Source organism: Mesoplodon densirostris, chromosome 4 (genome assembly GCF_025265405.1).
Source record: "Mesoplodon densirostris isolate mMesDen1 chromosome 4, mMesDen1 primary haplotype, whole genome shotgun sequence".
Lineage (NCBI taxonomy): Eukaryota > Metazoa > Chordata > Mammalia > Artiodactyla > Ziphiidae > Mesoplodon > Mesoplodon densirostris.
The window spans coordinates 177,643,116-177,658,254 of NC_082664.1; the positions used below are offsets into that span (position 1 = coordinate 177,643,116).

Sequence of the window (15,139 nt, forward strand, 5' to 3'; positions counted from 1 at the left end):
GCTGAAGCATAGGGGCACTGAGTGCAGAGAATATTCAGCGGTATGAATATCAAAAGTTTATTGAAACGTCCATGCTTGTATAAATTCACTTTTTAAAAGGCTGGCACAATGCTTGTGAGCAAGAACATCTGTATCCTGCAACACTGGGCATCCTTCTATCCAAACTTGGCAAATAGGCCACACAAACATGGTTCTAGTTGGCAGGGGAGATGAAACTGGATGGCAGGTGCACCATCAGTTGTAAAGGAAAGATAGTAAATGCCAAGCAATACATTGTCCTCAGAAACAATACATTATTATTTTTTACTGTCAGTTTGCCTTTCTTTGTAGGCAGGCCTAAGCGTGGGCTTGGGAGAAAGGCTAAACATTTATCAAAATTGCCAGATAAGGTATACTGACTAGGTAGAATTCACCCCTTTACACGGTTAACTTACTTCCTTGGGACTTTAGCATGTATCCAAAGTATGATGGTAATTAGGTGAAATAAAGCAGGAAGAGAATAAAAAAATAAGCGGAGGAGCTTGGATGCTCAGAGGTGGGTCTGCCATGACAGGGGTCACTCATGTTAGTATATGAAGCAGAATCAGTGCTCTATGTTAAAGTATCTGCTGTTTACAGCATGTGTTTGGAAAAGGTGCTTTCTGTAATTTACGGGGAAGGTACTGGCTTGCCAAAGTTTATTTTCAGCCTAAATTCTGGTTGATCTGTGGATTATGCCACCTCCATTTAAATTTACTGAATGCCATCTTGACCAAAAAAGGCGGGGTGTGTGGGCAAGGATACGTCATGGACCAGAGTATTTCCATTACTGACAAAGGACACGGGCTGGTGTGGGTTTTTTGAATCTGTAAGACACTGTATATTACATTTAAATTTAGTTCTAACAGCTGCTTTATAAACAAGCAGCTGTACTGATTTTCTACTTTAAAATGCTCATTGGTAACATGCGTAAATTATAAAGAGGCATTATAAAGTGGCAAATGTGCTAGTAATTTATAAATTACTGTATTTAAAAATTACTGAGTAAAAGAACATGAACTCTATTAACTGCAATTATGTAAGTGAATAGAGGAACAATGCCACAGTTTTGTCATGAGGTGAGCCCGTGACACAATTTCTGAGGGACAATCCTGCAATTATTCGAAAACCTACTTCATGTTAAGACTGTGCCATAAAAATGAGCAGAACATAATTCCCAACTGGAGCCTCGACTCTGGGTTATGTTAAAAATCTTGTTTACTTAATTCTGGTGTTTCAGTGAATTGGTTCACTTTTGCTTCTGCAGGCATCCTCACGTTAGGAAAAAAAAGGTAACGCAATTCGGTTTGAGTCATCCTATAGGAGAAGTCTTCCCTTGCGTCTTCGAGAAGGAAAACTGGTGTCCTAAATTAAGGACGACTTCGGAGCCCACGCATGCCCCCTAGTGGAGGTCCCAAGGTGCCACAGCTGTGGGGTGGCCTTCAGGATGACGGGAAGCTGCAGAAAGAGGCTTTCTGATTTTTTAGAGGACATCAGAGGCAATAGAACTTTTTCCCTAAAGGGCCAGGTTTAGGCCTTTGGGTCCACAGTCTCTGTCAGAACAACTCAACTCTGCCTGCCACGTACAGGCAACACATGAATGAATGAGGCCTTGTTCCCATAAAACTTTATTTATGGATGCTGAAATCTGAATTTCCTGTAATTTTTATGTGTCACAAAACATATATTTTTTTCTCCTCAACCATTCAAAAATGTAAACACCGTTCTTAGCTCGTGGGCTGTACAAAAACAGGCGATGTGCTGAGTTTAGCTCATGGGCCACAGTGTGCTAGTTCCTGCCTGGTTTTTATAAGGTACGATTGTGTCCTTTGACTACTTACAACATGAAGGAAGGGCATCCTGTTGTCGAAGGTAATTAGATTATTCTGGACTGAATGGCCTAGGCACTGGTACATAAAGGCAGGAAGAAGTATCTATTTTGTGGTATTTGAGTTGAGGCCATTTTAGGTGGCCTTGTCCAGCATCTTTTTCCCCTTGGGCTATTGGTGATATATACATTATCTATGTACACCGAGAAACTTGGTTTTTCAAATCCTAGATAAAAACACCATCAGTAACAAAACCACAAGACTTATTTACAAATAAGACATCTTCCTAGAGCACGACAGCTTTCATGATAAATTAGTCAGGATAAAGAAATATGTGCAATTCTGCATAAGTAATAAAAAACATTCAAATTATCATGTCCTGATGGCACTCAAAAAATCCACTGGGCATGTCTTCTGACTTGAGGGCTTTTTCTTTTCCTCACGTATCCTGGCTGTTGCTGAGAAGAAAAGAGTCTCTGCAGGAGCAGAACAGTCTAGTTTGTCAGGGTTGTGTGCTCTTCAGAGAACACACTTAATGTTTGCCCCAAACCTTGCTTTGAAACCAATCCACGAACCTGCTGAAGATCAAAGTACCCATTTGTGTGTTTATTGATTTGGCAACTTTGCTTCTAGAGAAATAGTCAACCAGTACATTTTTATCTCCTCACTTTAACACCTAACACTCATCACTGCGTTACAGAAATGCTGGCTCCATAGATGTTCCCGATGAGATCATGTGCAGTGACATAAGTAAACCCTTTCCAAATGGCTCCCTCATTCTGCTACATGGACCCACAGACCCTCACTTAATAAACAGAAAGGCAGCAGTTTATCTCCACACAATGGCAAAGATTTTCTTACACGATTCTGTGATTTCTGTTCAATCCATAGAAAAGTGGTCCATTTCTCTAGAGAGGGACAAATACCTTCTCTTCATTGAGAGACAGCCAGAAGGTTGAAAATTAGAGGAATGTGCTCTTTGTATCCTCCTTCCATCCCTCCTACAAATGGGTCAACAGTGAAAAAAAGGATGAATGTTAACATTCTAGCTAGAAATGTGTTCTATTGGTCACCAATGGATGTTTTTCCATCTTTCCTGTTACTGACACTTCGATGTCACTTAGGTTGTGCTTTTATTCTTTGGAATGGCAGTTCCAGGAATCACTAACTAGGATATTAACAAATGATGACATCAGAGTTCTAGAAATAGAAATATCCATCTACTGTAATACGAGTCCAACCTAAAGGGAGGGAAGAAATGGAATAGCAAAAACAAGTGAGCAAGAAAAATTATAATGTAATACAATAGATCTATATTTTTAAAAAGTTACTAAAGAAAAAACCTCTCAATAATCCAAAGAGAAGCAAATATGGGATTTTCTAGGTAAATTTATCAAGTTTACAAAAGTTTATCAACTTCACTTACCTTTTCAGACTCTGTCCCTGGACACCTCCAGTTGTACAAGTAATACTGTAAATTGCCATCACCTATGCCAAACTTGAGTTTTTCCAAGAATGTTTTATTTTCCATCAAATCTAGTGCATTGAATACATCAAATCCTTTCTGTCAATGTAAAAAATTTTTTTTTAATTTTTGAAGTTTCAAAGGATTAAAGTGTTTTGTATATTATGTATTTCAGTATAACATTTCATTCCCCTACTAATAGCTTGAATTGATAATGCATTTATAATAAGGTTTAATGTCTGCAATATATAGTATGGGTTAGGAATTCAGTTCAAAACTGTCTTATTAAACTAGCAAGCAGTGAATCTGATGGACTCAGCAAGATTATCCAGAAATGCTGAATCGAAAAGTGAAGTCTGATGGCTGACAAAAAATAATCTATTAAAATTTCAGGCAATATTTTGTCCCTGTTTTTGAAGCAAACAGTTGCCTAGATGGCTCTATCACCAGAACTGTTAGTTACTGGCCTTTCTACATTCTGACTTACCTGAACCTACGCTAAGAAATCAAAGCTGTAAAGACTTTAAATCGTGTATCTGTCTTGGGCTGATAATGGGAAATAAATTTAGTAACATTTCAATAGTAAAAACAATTAAAAAAAGGTTAGACAATACTATGCAAAATGTGATATAGATGAAGCACCTACATTTCTATTTCTCAGGGGTTTTACCTTAAATAACTATTACTGGCCTTTCTGGGGAGGTAGTTGAAAATGAGCTACAAGATCAAAGAAGCAAAGGAGAATGCTGCTTTGGGGATCCACTTATAACAGATTAAAAAAAATGTTTCCAATGATCAAATACTAGAAGACTACAAGGAAGACACTTTTGAAGTGTTGCTCCCAATTTCTCGTGAACAATATTTATCTTCTCACTCAGCAATTACATCAAAATGACCCCGTCAGCTGATTTCAATTTCTTTTTAAAGGAAAATGATTATTTGTAGCAAGAATTTAACAATTATCCTAACTACCACACTGAGGAAATAGAAAAATAATGCAAATATAGTAAGGAACATTTTGAATTTAATTCTTTTCATTTTAAATCCTCTTAATAATAATAATTCTAATAGTTAAAATTAAATTTCTTTAATTTTAAAATTCAGAGACTATTTATTTGAATCAAAAAACCTACTGTTGCCAATTATTCACTGCAACACACTCATATTTTCCCCATGCAGACAGACTTTGTTTTATTGAGTTTCACAGATTCTGGGTTTTTTTACAAATTGAAGGTCTATGGCAACCCTGCATCGAGCAAGTCTATCAGAGTCATTTTTCCAATAGCATTTGCTCACTTCGTGTCTGTGTGTTCGTTCCATTTTGGTAATTCTTGTAATATTTCAAACTTTTTCATTATTATATTTGTTATGGTGATCTGTGATCTCTGATATGACTACAACTCGCTGAAGGTTCAGATGATGGTTAGCATTTTTTTAGCAATAACGTATTTTAAATTAAGGTCTGTATATTGTTTAAATATGCTAGTGCACACTTAACAGACTACACTATAGTGTAAAGATAACTTTTTTTTTTTTTTTTTGCGGTACGCGGGCCTCTCACTGTTGTGTCCTCTCCCGTTGTGGAGCACAGGCTCTGGACGCGCAGGCTCAGTGGCCATGGCTCACAGGCCCAGCCACTCCCCAGCATGTGGGATCTTCCTGGACCAGGGCACGAACCCGTGTCCCCTGCATCAGCAGGCAGACTCTCAACCACTGCGCCACCAGGGAAGCCCCCTAAAGATAACTTTTATATGCACTGGGAACCAAAAAACTTGTGTGGCTTGCTTTATTGCAATGCTTGCTTTACTGCAGTGATCTGGAACCAAACCCACAATATCTCCAAGGTACGCCTGTATCATGGGATCATGTTATTTTTCTTATATTCCTTATATTATGAATTTCGTGTATCTTTATATAAGGGTTACAAGTTTCTAATTTGTACAAAATGTCTTTTTGGTTAAGTTACAACAGAATTAATGATGAAAATAGCCACTAAATTAAAAAAAAAAACCTCTTATCAAAATTCTTCCTTTGACTGTCAACAGTAAGAAGTATCTCAAACAAATCCCCCCACCGTGTGGAAGAAAATACGAGATGTTTTATATACTCCGATATACATATTTGGAGACACACACGGGATGACAAGGAGTGAGTCGCGTACCAGCTTGGCGATGATGAGCGCGTCGTTCATGAGGTCCAGCAGCGGCGTCTCTGTGTGGATATTGTAGAAGGAGTAGGCGGCTTTGAGGCTCTTGTGGGCGGGGTGATGCATGACTGTGGAGGGGAGCGTGTAGAAGCTCAGGAAGTCAGTTAGTTTACCACTGGAGTTCTAAAGAACAAAGGCAATGTCAGGTAAACATCTCCTTGAACAAGTTTCATCCAGGCATCTCAGCTCACGTCTTGATCTCTGACTTGCACCACAGCTTTCCGTTAGAATGAAAAGCAACAGCTCATGCTCCGCTCTCCATGTCTGATGTGGAGCCCCTTACCATATGCTGGGCAGAGGCCAAGGAAGAGCATGGAGTTGTGCCTCAGCCTAAGTGCTCATCAGCAACTGGCATCAAGTTCTTAAGAAGTAGAATGTTCTAAAAGGAATGCTCTCTGGTTGACTAATGAGTCTCTCTAGACTTATGGGACAGTGATAAAAGTAAATTCATTGTTTTTGCAGGAATAAGAGCACCAAGGATTAGAAGGCTACCTTTTCCAATGAAAGGATACTGTATAATAATCTTCTTGGCACAAGGCAGGACTTGTATCAGCTTAAAGTGAAGTTGGATAGGATTTGGAAGCTGTTTTTTTAGAAGCTTGTAAAAAGGCATTAGTACTGCACCAAAATATATGTGTGTGAATAACTGAGAAAATCTGAAGCTATCAAAAATCAAAAGGGATACAAAAGATGGTGTTTGTTTTGTCATCACTGGTACACTTTCAATACAAGAAATTAGCCAGTATTGTTTGCATTGTTTCTATTACCTGCAGTGACCTATGCAAGTCTGCATATAATTCAAACCATGATATATTAGAAGTATACGGCTGCGGAGGCTAGACCACATATGCCATTGCTAATATTTGTTTTAGCAGAAAATTCCAGAGGATGTATTATCTGGTTTTTGAGTGCTTCTGATTCATTAAACCTTTTTTTTTCAGACACTATGAAATTAAAGATGTTAAGCAAAAGTGAGAGATGACTTAAAGACCTAAATTTTCAGCTTTATTAAGGATTTTCAACTTGAAAAACACCACAGCAGAAATTAGAGGAAAAAAAAATCACTGGATGGGCTCAATAGTAGAGTGGAGATGACAGAGGATAGAATCACTGAACTTGAATTTACCCAATCTGAAACAACAGAGAGAAAACAGACTGAAAAAAAAAAGAATTAATCCTCAGGGATCTGTGGGGCAGTAACAAAAGATTCCCCATTCATATCATTGGAATCCCAGAGGGAAAGAAGAGAATGTGGGGCTGAAAGAGACAGTGGCCGAAAACTTCCCAAATTTGGCAAAACGGACATAGTAGATTCAAGAAGCCACGTGAACTCTAACAGGATAAACCCAAAGAAATCCACACCAAGACACATCATAATGAAATTTCCAAAAACTAAAGACAGAGGGAGATCTCAAAAGTAGCCACAGAGAAACAACACATTACCTATGGGGAAATACTAATTCAAATGACAGCAGACTGCTCACCTGAAACCACAGAGGCCAGAAGCAAGTGGCACAAGAGCTGAAAGAAAAGAACCGTCCACCATGAATTCTGTATCTGGCAAAACTTTCTTCAGGAAAGAAGGGGAAATAAGGACATTCTCAGACAAATGAAAACTAAAAGAGTTTGTTGCTAGCCGACATACCTTTAAGACTGGCTGAAGTACATTCTTCAAATAGAAAGGAAATCATAAAAGAAAGCATCATGGAGCATCAGAAAGGAAGGAAGGAAGAAGGAAGAGAAATCTGGGTACATACTTTGAGCTATGCTTCTTCTCATGAGTTTTATAAATGACTCGATGATTGAAACAAAAATTATGACACCACCTGATACTCAAGACAGTGATATTTAAACAATGAGACCGTACAGCAGAAACTAACACAACATTGTAAAGCAATTATAGTCTAATAAAGATGTGAAAAAAATGATGAAAAAGTAAAGAGAAGTAAAGTCACTTGAAGTGGTAAAACATGGATACCAGAAGACTGTGATAAGTCACATCTGTATATTGTAATACCCAGAGCAACCATCATGAGACCTACACAGATATACTCAAATGCACTATAAATAAATCGAGACATCCAAAAATGTTCAAGGAACAGGAAGGCAAGGAAACAGCAACAGAGGGACAGAAACCAGAAGAAACAAACAGAAAACATGTGTTATAATATAGAAGACTTAAGCTCTAACATATCAATAATCATCAAATGTAAATGGTCAAAAAACACCAATCAAAAGATTCTGGCAGAGTGGATAAGGAAACATGGCCCAAATATATACTGTTTATAAGAAATTCACTTCAAATTCAATGACAGAGATGGGTTGAAAGTAAAAGGACTGAAACAGATATACCATGCAAACATGAATTTTAAAAAAGTAGGAGTGGCTATACACATATACCTCAGAGATACTGTGGGTTGGGTTCCAGACCCCTCAATAAAGCGAATATTGCAATAAAGTGAGTCACACGAATTTTTTTGTTTTCCCAGTTTATATGTAACTGTTGTTCACACTATACTGTAGTCTGTTAAGTATGCAATAGCATTATGCCTAGAAAACAATGTACATACCTTAATATAAAAACACTTTATTGCTAAAAAATGCTAACTGTCATTTGAACTTTCAGCAAGTAGAAGTAGTAACATCAAAGATCACCATGACAAATTTAACCATAATGAAAAAGTTTGAAATATTGCAAGAATTACCAAAATGTGACACAGAGAAACAAAGTGAGCAAACGCTGTTGGAAAAAATGGCACCAACAGACTTGCTGGACACAGGGTTACCACAAACTTTCGATTCGTAAAAAATGCAGTATCTGCTTAGTACAATAAAGCAACGTGCAATAAAACGAGGTCTGCCTGTATTAATATACAAGGAAGTAGACTTCAGAGCAAAGAGAACTACTGAAGACAAAGAGGGGTATTACATGATGATAAAATGATCAATCCACTAGAAACGCAGGTCCAACATGTATAAGTACCAAACAAGACCCTCCAGAGACATCAAGAAAAACTGACAGAACTGAAGGGGAAAAAGACAAATCCAGAGTTATAGTTGGGGAATTCCACACCCCTCTCATTAACTGACAGAACTACCAGAATTAAATAAGGGCTAGGGCTACAGATTCTGTAGCCATTAAAAGGGAATACTATGAACAACTTTATTCTTACAAATTTGAAAATTTAGAAGAAGCAGACCAATCTTCTAAACTGTATTAAAACTCAAACAAGATGAACAGTCTTATAATCATAAAATAAAGTGAATTCATTATTTCAACACAAAAGAATTCTCTAAGGTCAGATGGTTTCAACTGGAGAATTCTAGCAAACATTTAAGGAATTGACACCAATTCTATATAATTTCTTCTAGAAAACAGAAGAGGAGGTCATACTTCCCAACTCATCTTATGAGGCCAGTAGTATCTTGATACCAAAACCAAACAAAGATAGTACAAAAAAAGAAACTGCAGACCAATATCTTTCACGAACTCAGCAAATACTCAACAAAATATCAGCACTCCAAATCCAATAATGTATAAAAATTATATACCATAACCAAGTGGATAATTTTTCTAGGTATGCAAGGGTGGTCAAACATTTGAAAATCAATAAATGAACAGACTGAAGAAGAAAAATCATGATTGTATGAATTGAAGCAGAAAAAGCATTGGACAAAATCCAACACCCATTTATAATAAGAACTCGCAACAAGTTGGAAATTTTCTCAAATCAGTAAGGAGCTTCCATGAAAAACCTACAGCTAACATCACGGAATAAGATTCATGGGGTAAGACTGAATGCTTTTCCCCTAATATCAGGAACAAGGCAAGGATGTTGATCTTTACCACTCTTATTCAATAAAGTACTGGAATATCTAGCCCCTGCAATAAGGCAAGAGAAAGGAAGAAAAGGCATACACATGGGAAGGGAAGAAATAAAACTGACCCTATTTGTAGATGACACAATTGTCTATGTGGAAATCCCAAGAAATCTCCAAGTAAATTCCTGGAACTAATAAGTGATTTCAGCAAGCCTGCAGGATACAAGAGCAACAAAGAAAAACCAATTACATTTCTACATACTAAAAATGAACATGTGGAAACCAAAATTAAAAACACAATACCATTTATAATCACTCCAAGGAAATGAAGTATTTAGGTAAACACTTTAAAAAATATATACAGGATCTGGATGCTGAAAATTACAGAATGCTGATAAAATAAATTTTAGAAGACCTAAATAAATGGAGACATACCATGTTCATGGGTTGGAAGACTTGTTAATTCTCCCTAAATTAATCTACAGAGTTAATGTAATTCTTATCAAAATCCCAGCAAGGTCTTTTGTAGATAATGACAAGCTTATTCTAAAATTTATATGCAAAGGCAAAGGAACTAGATTAGCTAAAATAATCTTGACAAAGAAGAATAAAGTGGGAGGAATCACTCTACCTGGTATCAAGGCTTACTATACAGTTACAGTAATTAAGACAATGTGGTATTGGTGGGGAAATAGACACAGAGATCAATGGAACAGAATAGAGAACCCAGAAATGGACCACAATACAAAGTATCAGTATTCAGGCTATAGAAAACTTTTACAGGGAATTCCCTGGTGGTCCAGTGTTTAGGACCTGGCGCTCTCACTTCCAGGGGCCCAGGTTCTATCCCTGGTCGGGGAACTAAGATCCTGCAAGCTGCACAGCGTGGCCAAAAACCAAAAAGAAAACCAAAAAAAACCATTTACAAATCAAGAAGACAAGGGTTGAGTGAAGTGGTTGAATTATGCCATCTTGAACAAAGGCAGTTCAGTTCCAACCAGTTTTGCAAAAGCAAAACAATATTAAACTTTGGGACACATCCCTCTCAGATGAGATCATCCAAACTGGCCTTTTCAAAACTAAGAAAAGCAATTAATCACACAGACAACAACAGAGCAGATCAGAACCCTGATTCCCCATGATTAAGTAGTAAAAGTGTGCTCTTCTGCCAGGAATGGAAGCTGTAAGAACAGCTGGTTCTGAAAGGGTGAGCAGAAAGCTGGTTCAGAAGCAGTGAGTCATGCAGGCAGGAAGGGAATTGACACTCTATGATCCTTCTGGAAAACGGACTCAGTTGCACAGTGTTCTCATACTTCTCTGTACTATCTTATCACCTTCTCTTTACCTCCACTACAAAAGTGTCAATGATGTGCTCTTGGGGGAGGAACCAGTGGGCTACTTCCTCTTCATCCATCACCGGGGCTAGATGAAACTGCTTCAGGTAACTGTTGGTTAGTTCTTGAACAGCTTTGATATCTCTTGGTTCCATTGGTCTCAAGCCTGAAGTTTTTGTAACCTGTGGAGTGAAAACAAAACCAGTTGGGAGGGGCTTCCCTGGTGGCACAGTAGTTAAGAATCCGCCTGCCAATGCAGGGGACACGGGTTCGAGCCCTGGTCCAGGAATATCCCACATGCTGAAGAGCAACTAAGCCCGTGCGCCACAACTACTGAGCCTGTGCTCTAGAGCCCGCGAGACGCAACTACTGAGCCTGTGCGCCGCAACTACTGAAGCCCACGTGCCTACAGCCTGTTCTCTGCAACAAGAGAAGCCACCGCAATGAGAAGCCCGCACACAGCAACGAAGAGTAGCCCTTGCTCGCCGCAACTAGAGAAAGCTCACTTGCAGCAATGAAGACCCAACACAGCCAAAAAAATAAAATAAAATAAAATAAATAAATTTATTAAAAAAAAAACAGTTGGGAGGTTTAAATAAGAGGAGTAAACAAACTTGGCGCCAAAGCATGATCCTCAGACCAGCAATATTAGTATCCCATGGGAGCTTGTCAGAACTGCAGAATCTTGGGCCCGCCGCAGACCTACCAAGTCAGGATGTGCAGTTTCACAAGATCCCCTGGTGATTCGTATACACATAAAGCTTGAGAACCACTAGTTTAGAATATAAGCTACACGACATGTTCTATCCTATCTTTGTGCACCAGGTCTTTGGTCAGTATTGCCCATGACCCAGACAAAACCAACGGGAACACTACAAGTTCATCTATATCCCGGTGCCAAGAACTTTAACAGCCTACACGACAGGGCAGAACAATCTCAGCATGTGTTCTGGAGGATCGCGCTTTTAAGACCGCCACGTCTGACATTTTGAAAACACAGTTGAAAACGGCTGAGAAACTTTTTGTCCAATAGCCCGTGGAAAAAATGTATCTCTTCTGTTCTCGTGAGCGATAAAAAGGAAAGAAAAGTAAAAATCATATCGGTCAGTATGGGAAGGGAAGCATTTTAATTGCCAAGAATGAATGGCTGGTTGCCAAGTAGTGGCCCTGGTCTCTCATGCCATCTATGGATTAAAAGGTGATCAGGGGCTTCCCTGGTGGCGCAGTGGTTGAGAGTCCGCCTGCCGATGCAGGGGACGCGGGTTCGTGCCCTGGTACAGGAAGATCCCACGTGCCGCAGAGTGGCTGGGCCCGTGAGCCATGGCCGCTGAGCCTGCGCGTCCGGAGCCTGTGCTCCGCAAGGGGAGAGGCCACAACAGTGAGAGGCCCGCATACCGCAAAAAAAAAAAAAAAAAAAAAAAAAGGTGATCAGAATACGCATCTGAATCCATCATTCCAGAACATCAAAATTTTTACATTAGGCCATGGGAATAACAAACCCTCAAGGTCAGGACAAGTCCCTATTTGGATCTGTTCAAGTCTTATCCTTAAAAGAGCTCCAGACAGCAACTATAGGAAGTGTACAGACACCAGGACACTTGACAACAGAAGTGAGAAAGGTCACTACATTTGCTTGTTTGTACAAAGAAAAAAACTTAATACTTACAAATACAACTGTATTTTTCCAGTTAACTCGATATTTTTTTCTTGAAGAAATACTGGATAAATTTTAAGTGACAAATAACTTGTATATAAATAGTGCTATTCTATCTTTTCTGTCCTAAATTACCACTAAGTACTTTTAGATTTTTTTTTAATTGAAGTATAGTTGATTTATAATGTGCCAATCTCTGTTGTACAGCAAGTGACTCCATTATACATACCTATACATTCTTTTTTTATATTATTTTCCATTATGGTTTATCACAGGATATTGAATATAGTTCCCTGTGCTATACATTAGGACCTTGTTGTTTTATCTAAGTACTTTAAAATTAAAAACTGCCTTTAAAATTAGATCATCACAGTTCCTGCATGCCCTCAGACTAGTGGTAGGGGAGAAGACCAAGGTGGAAAATGGGTTTTCATCTTGAGTGTTGGCTCTGATGGATGTTAGTAGTTGTGCTGAGGTTTCTAACGTTCTGTGACAAGAACCCCGGATTGATTACTGATTCACTTTGGGAGGAGACGGGCTTTGTGTTTACAGACCCAGCAGTCCTTAGCTGAGTATGTACTATGTGCCACTCAGGATTTATGGAATCTACAAAGACACAGTAATGCAGCTAAAATAGTTTAATATTCTAAACTGAGAGAATTTAAGTCCTTGACATTTAATAGAGAACTCATACTTTTAGTATTTCTGTGGATCTCAAAGCCAAAGGACCTGAAATCTCCAGGCCCCAGGTTCCACCCAAGGCTTAACCCTTAGTTAATAATGGCCTGAATAGGTGTTGAATGAATGAATAAATTCCTAGGTTTTTAGCACATCATTTACCCAATAAGGTGAGGTGAAGGCTGCAGACACGGAAAAAAGTCACTGTCAGCTCTGAAGAGATGATATTTCTATGGCCTGGCATTCAAGTACAAGCCAGGAGTGAAACTGTGTTTTTCTTTGTTTCCCTAAGCCAATTTTAGTTATTCGGAGCATTTCTACACTGCAATTCATGGGAAGAGGGAACCTATGTGATTGCTAAATGGTGTTACATGAAATAAATATACATTTCTAAATGCTGGTAGGAAGGCCAAAGCCATACCAAATGTATACTGCAGTCATCTGAAAAGATTATTTTTTACTATGAGGATGACCTTGATACATTTTAAACAGCCTTTCTCAACATCAGATTGTTCTTTCTCTTGTTACTGGTTCAGTAAGAATCAATAATATCAAGCAATCAGATTAACTAATGAAAGCAACAGGATACATCTTCTCTGTTCACAGAGAACATTCAGAAATGAAGACTGAAGCTTGCCAACTCCTTTTTGGAGCAAAATATGCTTCTGCAGCGCAGTTCCTATTCACTGAATTTTCATACTGTGTAATCACTAAAATCAACATCCTTTTTGCCCAGAAGACACCCTTAAAGCAGCAGTTCTCAAATATTTTGTTCTGGGACTTGGTTATGCTCTTAAAAATTATTCAGTACGCCCAAAGAGCTTTGCCTACATGGGTTATATTTATCCGTATTTATCATATTAGAAACTAAATTAGAAATTAAAAAAAAAAAAAGAATATATAAGCTCACATTCCATAGAGCCTCTGGAAGACTGCACAGAGCACTTGTAAGACAATGAAATGAAAGATGCAAATTATACTTTTGTGTTATTATAAAAAACTGATTTCACAGGCCCCCCAAAGGCTTCTGGGAACTTCCAGGGATCCCTGGACCACACTTTGAGAACTGCTACCTCAGGTCTCTGAAGGTCAGAAAAATGGGTAGTAGAATTTAGATAAGGAAGACTCAGTGAAAACAGTATTGCTGGGCTTCCCTGGTGGCGCAGTGGTTGAGAGTCCGCCTGCCGATGCAGGGGACAGGGGTTCGTGCCCCGGTCCGGGAGGATCCCACATGCCGCGGAGCGGCTGGGCCCGTGAGCCATGGCCGCTGAGCCTGTGCATCTGGAGCCTGTGCTCCGCAATGGGAGAGGCCACAACAGTGAGAGGCCCACATACCGCAAAAAAAAAAAAAAAAAAAAAAAAAAAAAACAGTATTGTTTGGCAAACCGGCAGGGAGAAAACACATAAACTTGGTAATTTCCAAGCACTTCAAACAAGTTTTTACAGGAGCATCAAAGCAGGAGAGAACATCAGACTATATCCAGCTATAAAAACATCTAAGGTCCCAGAAACAGGGGAAGAATATTTACTTTTGCTGATTAACAATGGCTTGTGTGTCTCAGAGCCTAAACTTGTTTCTTTCTAACATCAGAAAGTCACATTCTCTCCAAGAAATCTACAGAAGCACGAAATAAATTTTAAAATATAAAATTATATTTTAGGGAGTTCCCTGGTAGCCTAGTGGTTAGGATTCCGGGCTTTTACTACTGTGGCCCAGGTTCAATCCCTGGTCAGGGAATTGAGATCCTGCAAGCTGCGCAGCATGGCCAAAAAAAAAAAAAAAAAAAGAATTATATTTTATATAATAGCTGTTGTCTTCAGGAAGAGGTGGGGGAAATGTTATACCTAGATAAAAATTTCAGCTTTGGCATAGTCTGAAAGAATCAAGTGGCAATGTTTTCTGAGACTTCAATGAAAAGCAGAAAAAACTTCCAGTAACTGAGAAAATCTTAACTTACATAAACAGACTCTATTTCTGAATCAGATACTTTCCCACCATCCAACTAATATGCATTACTTGTTGGTCTCTATATGCACTGAAATCTGTGTAAAATCTGCTTGTAAGTACATAAGGAAACAAAGCTCAGAGCCCTATTGAAAAACAGAAGCAGTGCCGTTCTCTGTCAAACTATG

The 15,139-nt window shown here is 38.6% G+C and overlaps 1 protein-coding gene across 2 annotated transcripts in view; it reads right to left on the minus strand.

Annotated features, from left to right (window-relative positions):
* Window positions 1-54: 54 nt before the first annotated feature.
* Window positions 55-15,139, minus strand: part of NMT2 (N-myristoyltransferase 2) — a 62,064-nt gene continuing 46,979 nt past the window's right edge. The window contains exons 9-12 of one of the 2 annotated variants that reach the window (XM_060097777.1): window positions 10,686-10,856; window positions 5,474-5,641; window positions 3,274-3,411; window positions 55-3,088 (exon numbers count right to left, since the gene is read on the minus strand). In XM_060097777.1, the coding sequence (XP_059953760.1) occupies window positions 3,068-3,088; window positions 3,274-3,411; window positions 5,474-5,641; window positions 10,686-10,856 (498 nt within the window). In that variant the 3' untranslated portion in view covers window positions 55-3,067. Of the gene's footprint in view, window positions 3,089-3,273; window positions 3,412-5,473; window positions 5,642-10,685; window positions 10,857-15,139 lie in introns of those variants that run through there. The other variant, XM_060097778.1, reaches the window with a different exon arrangement.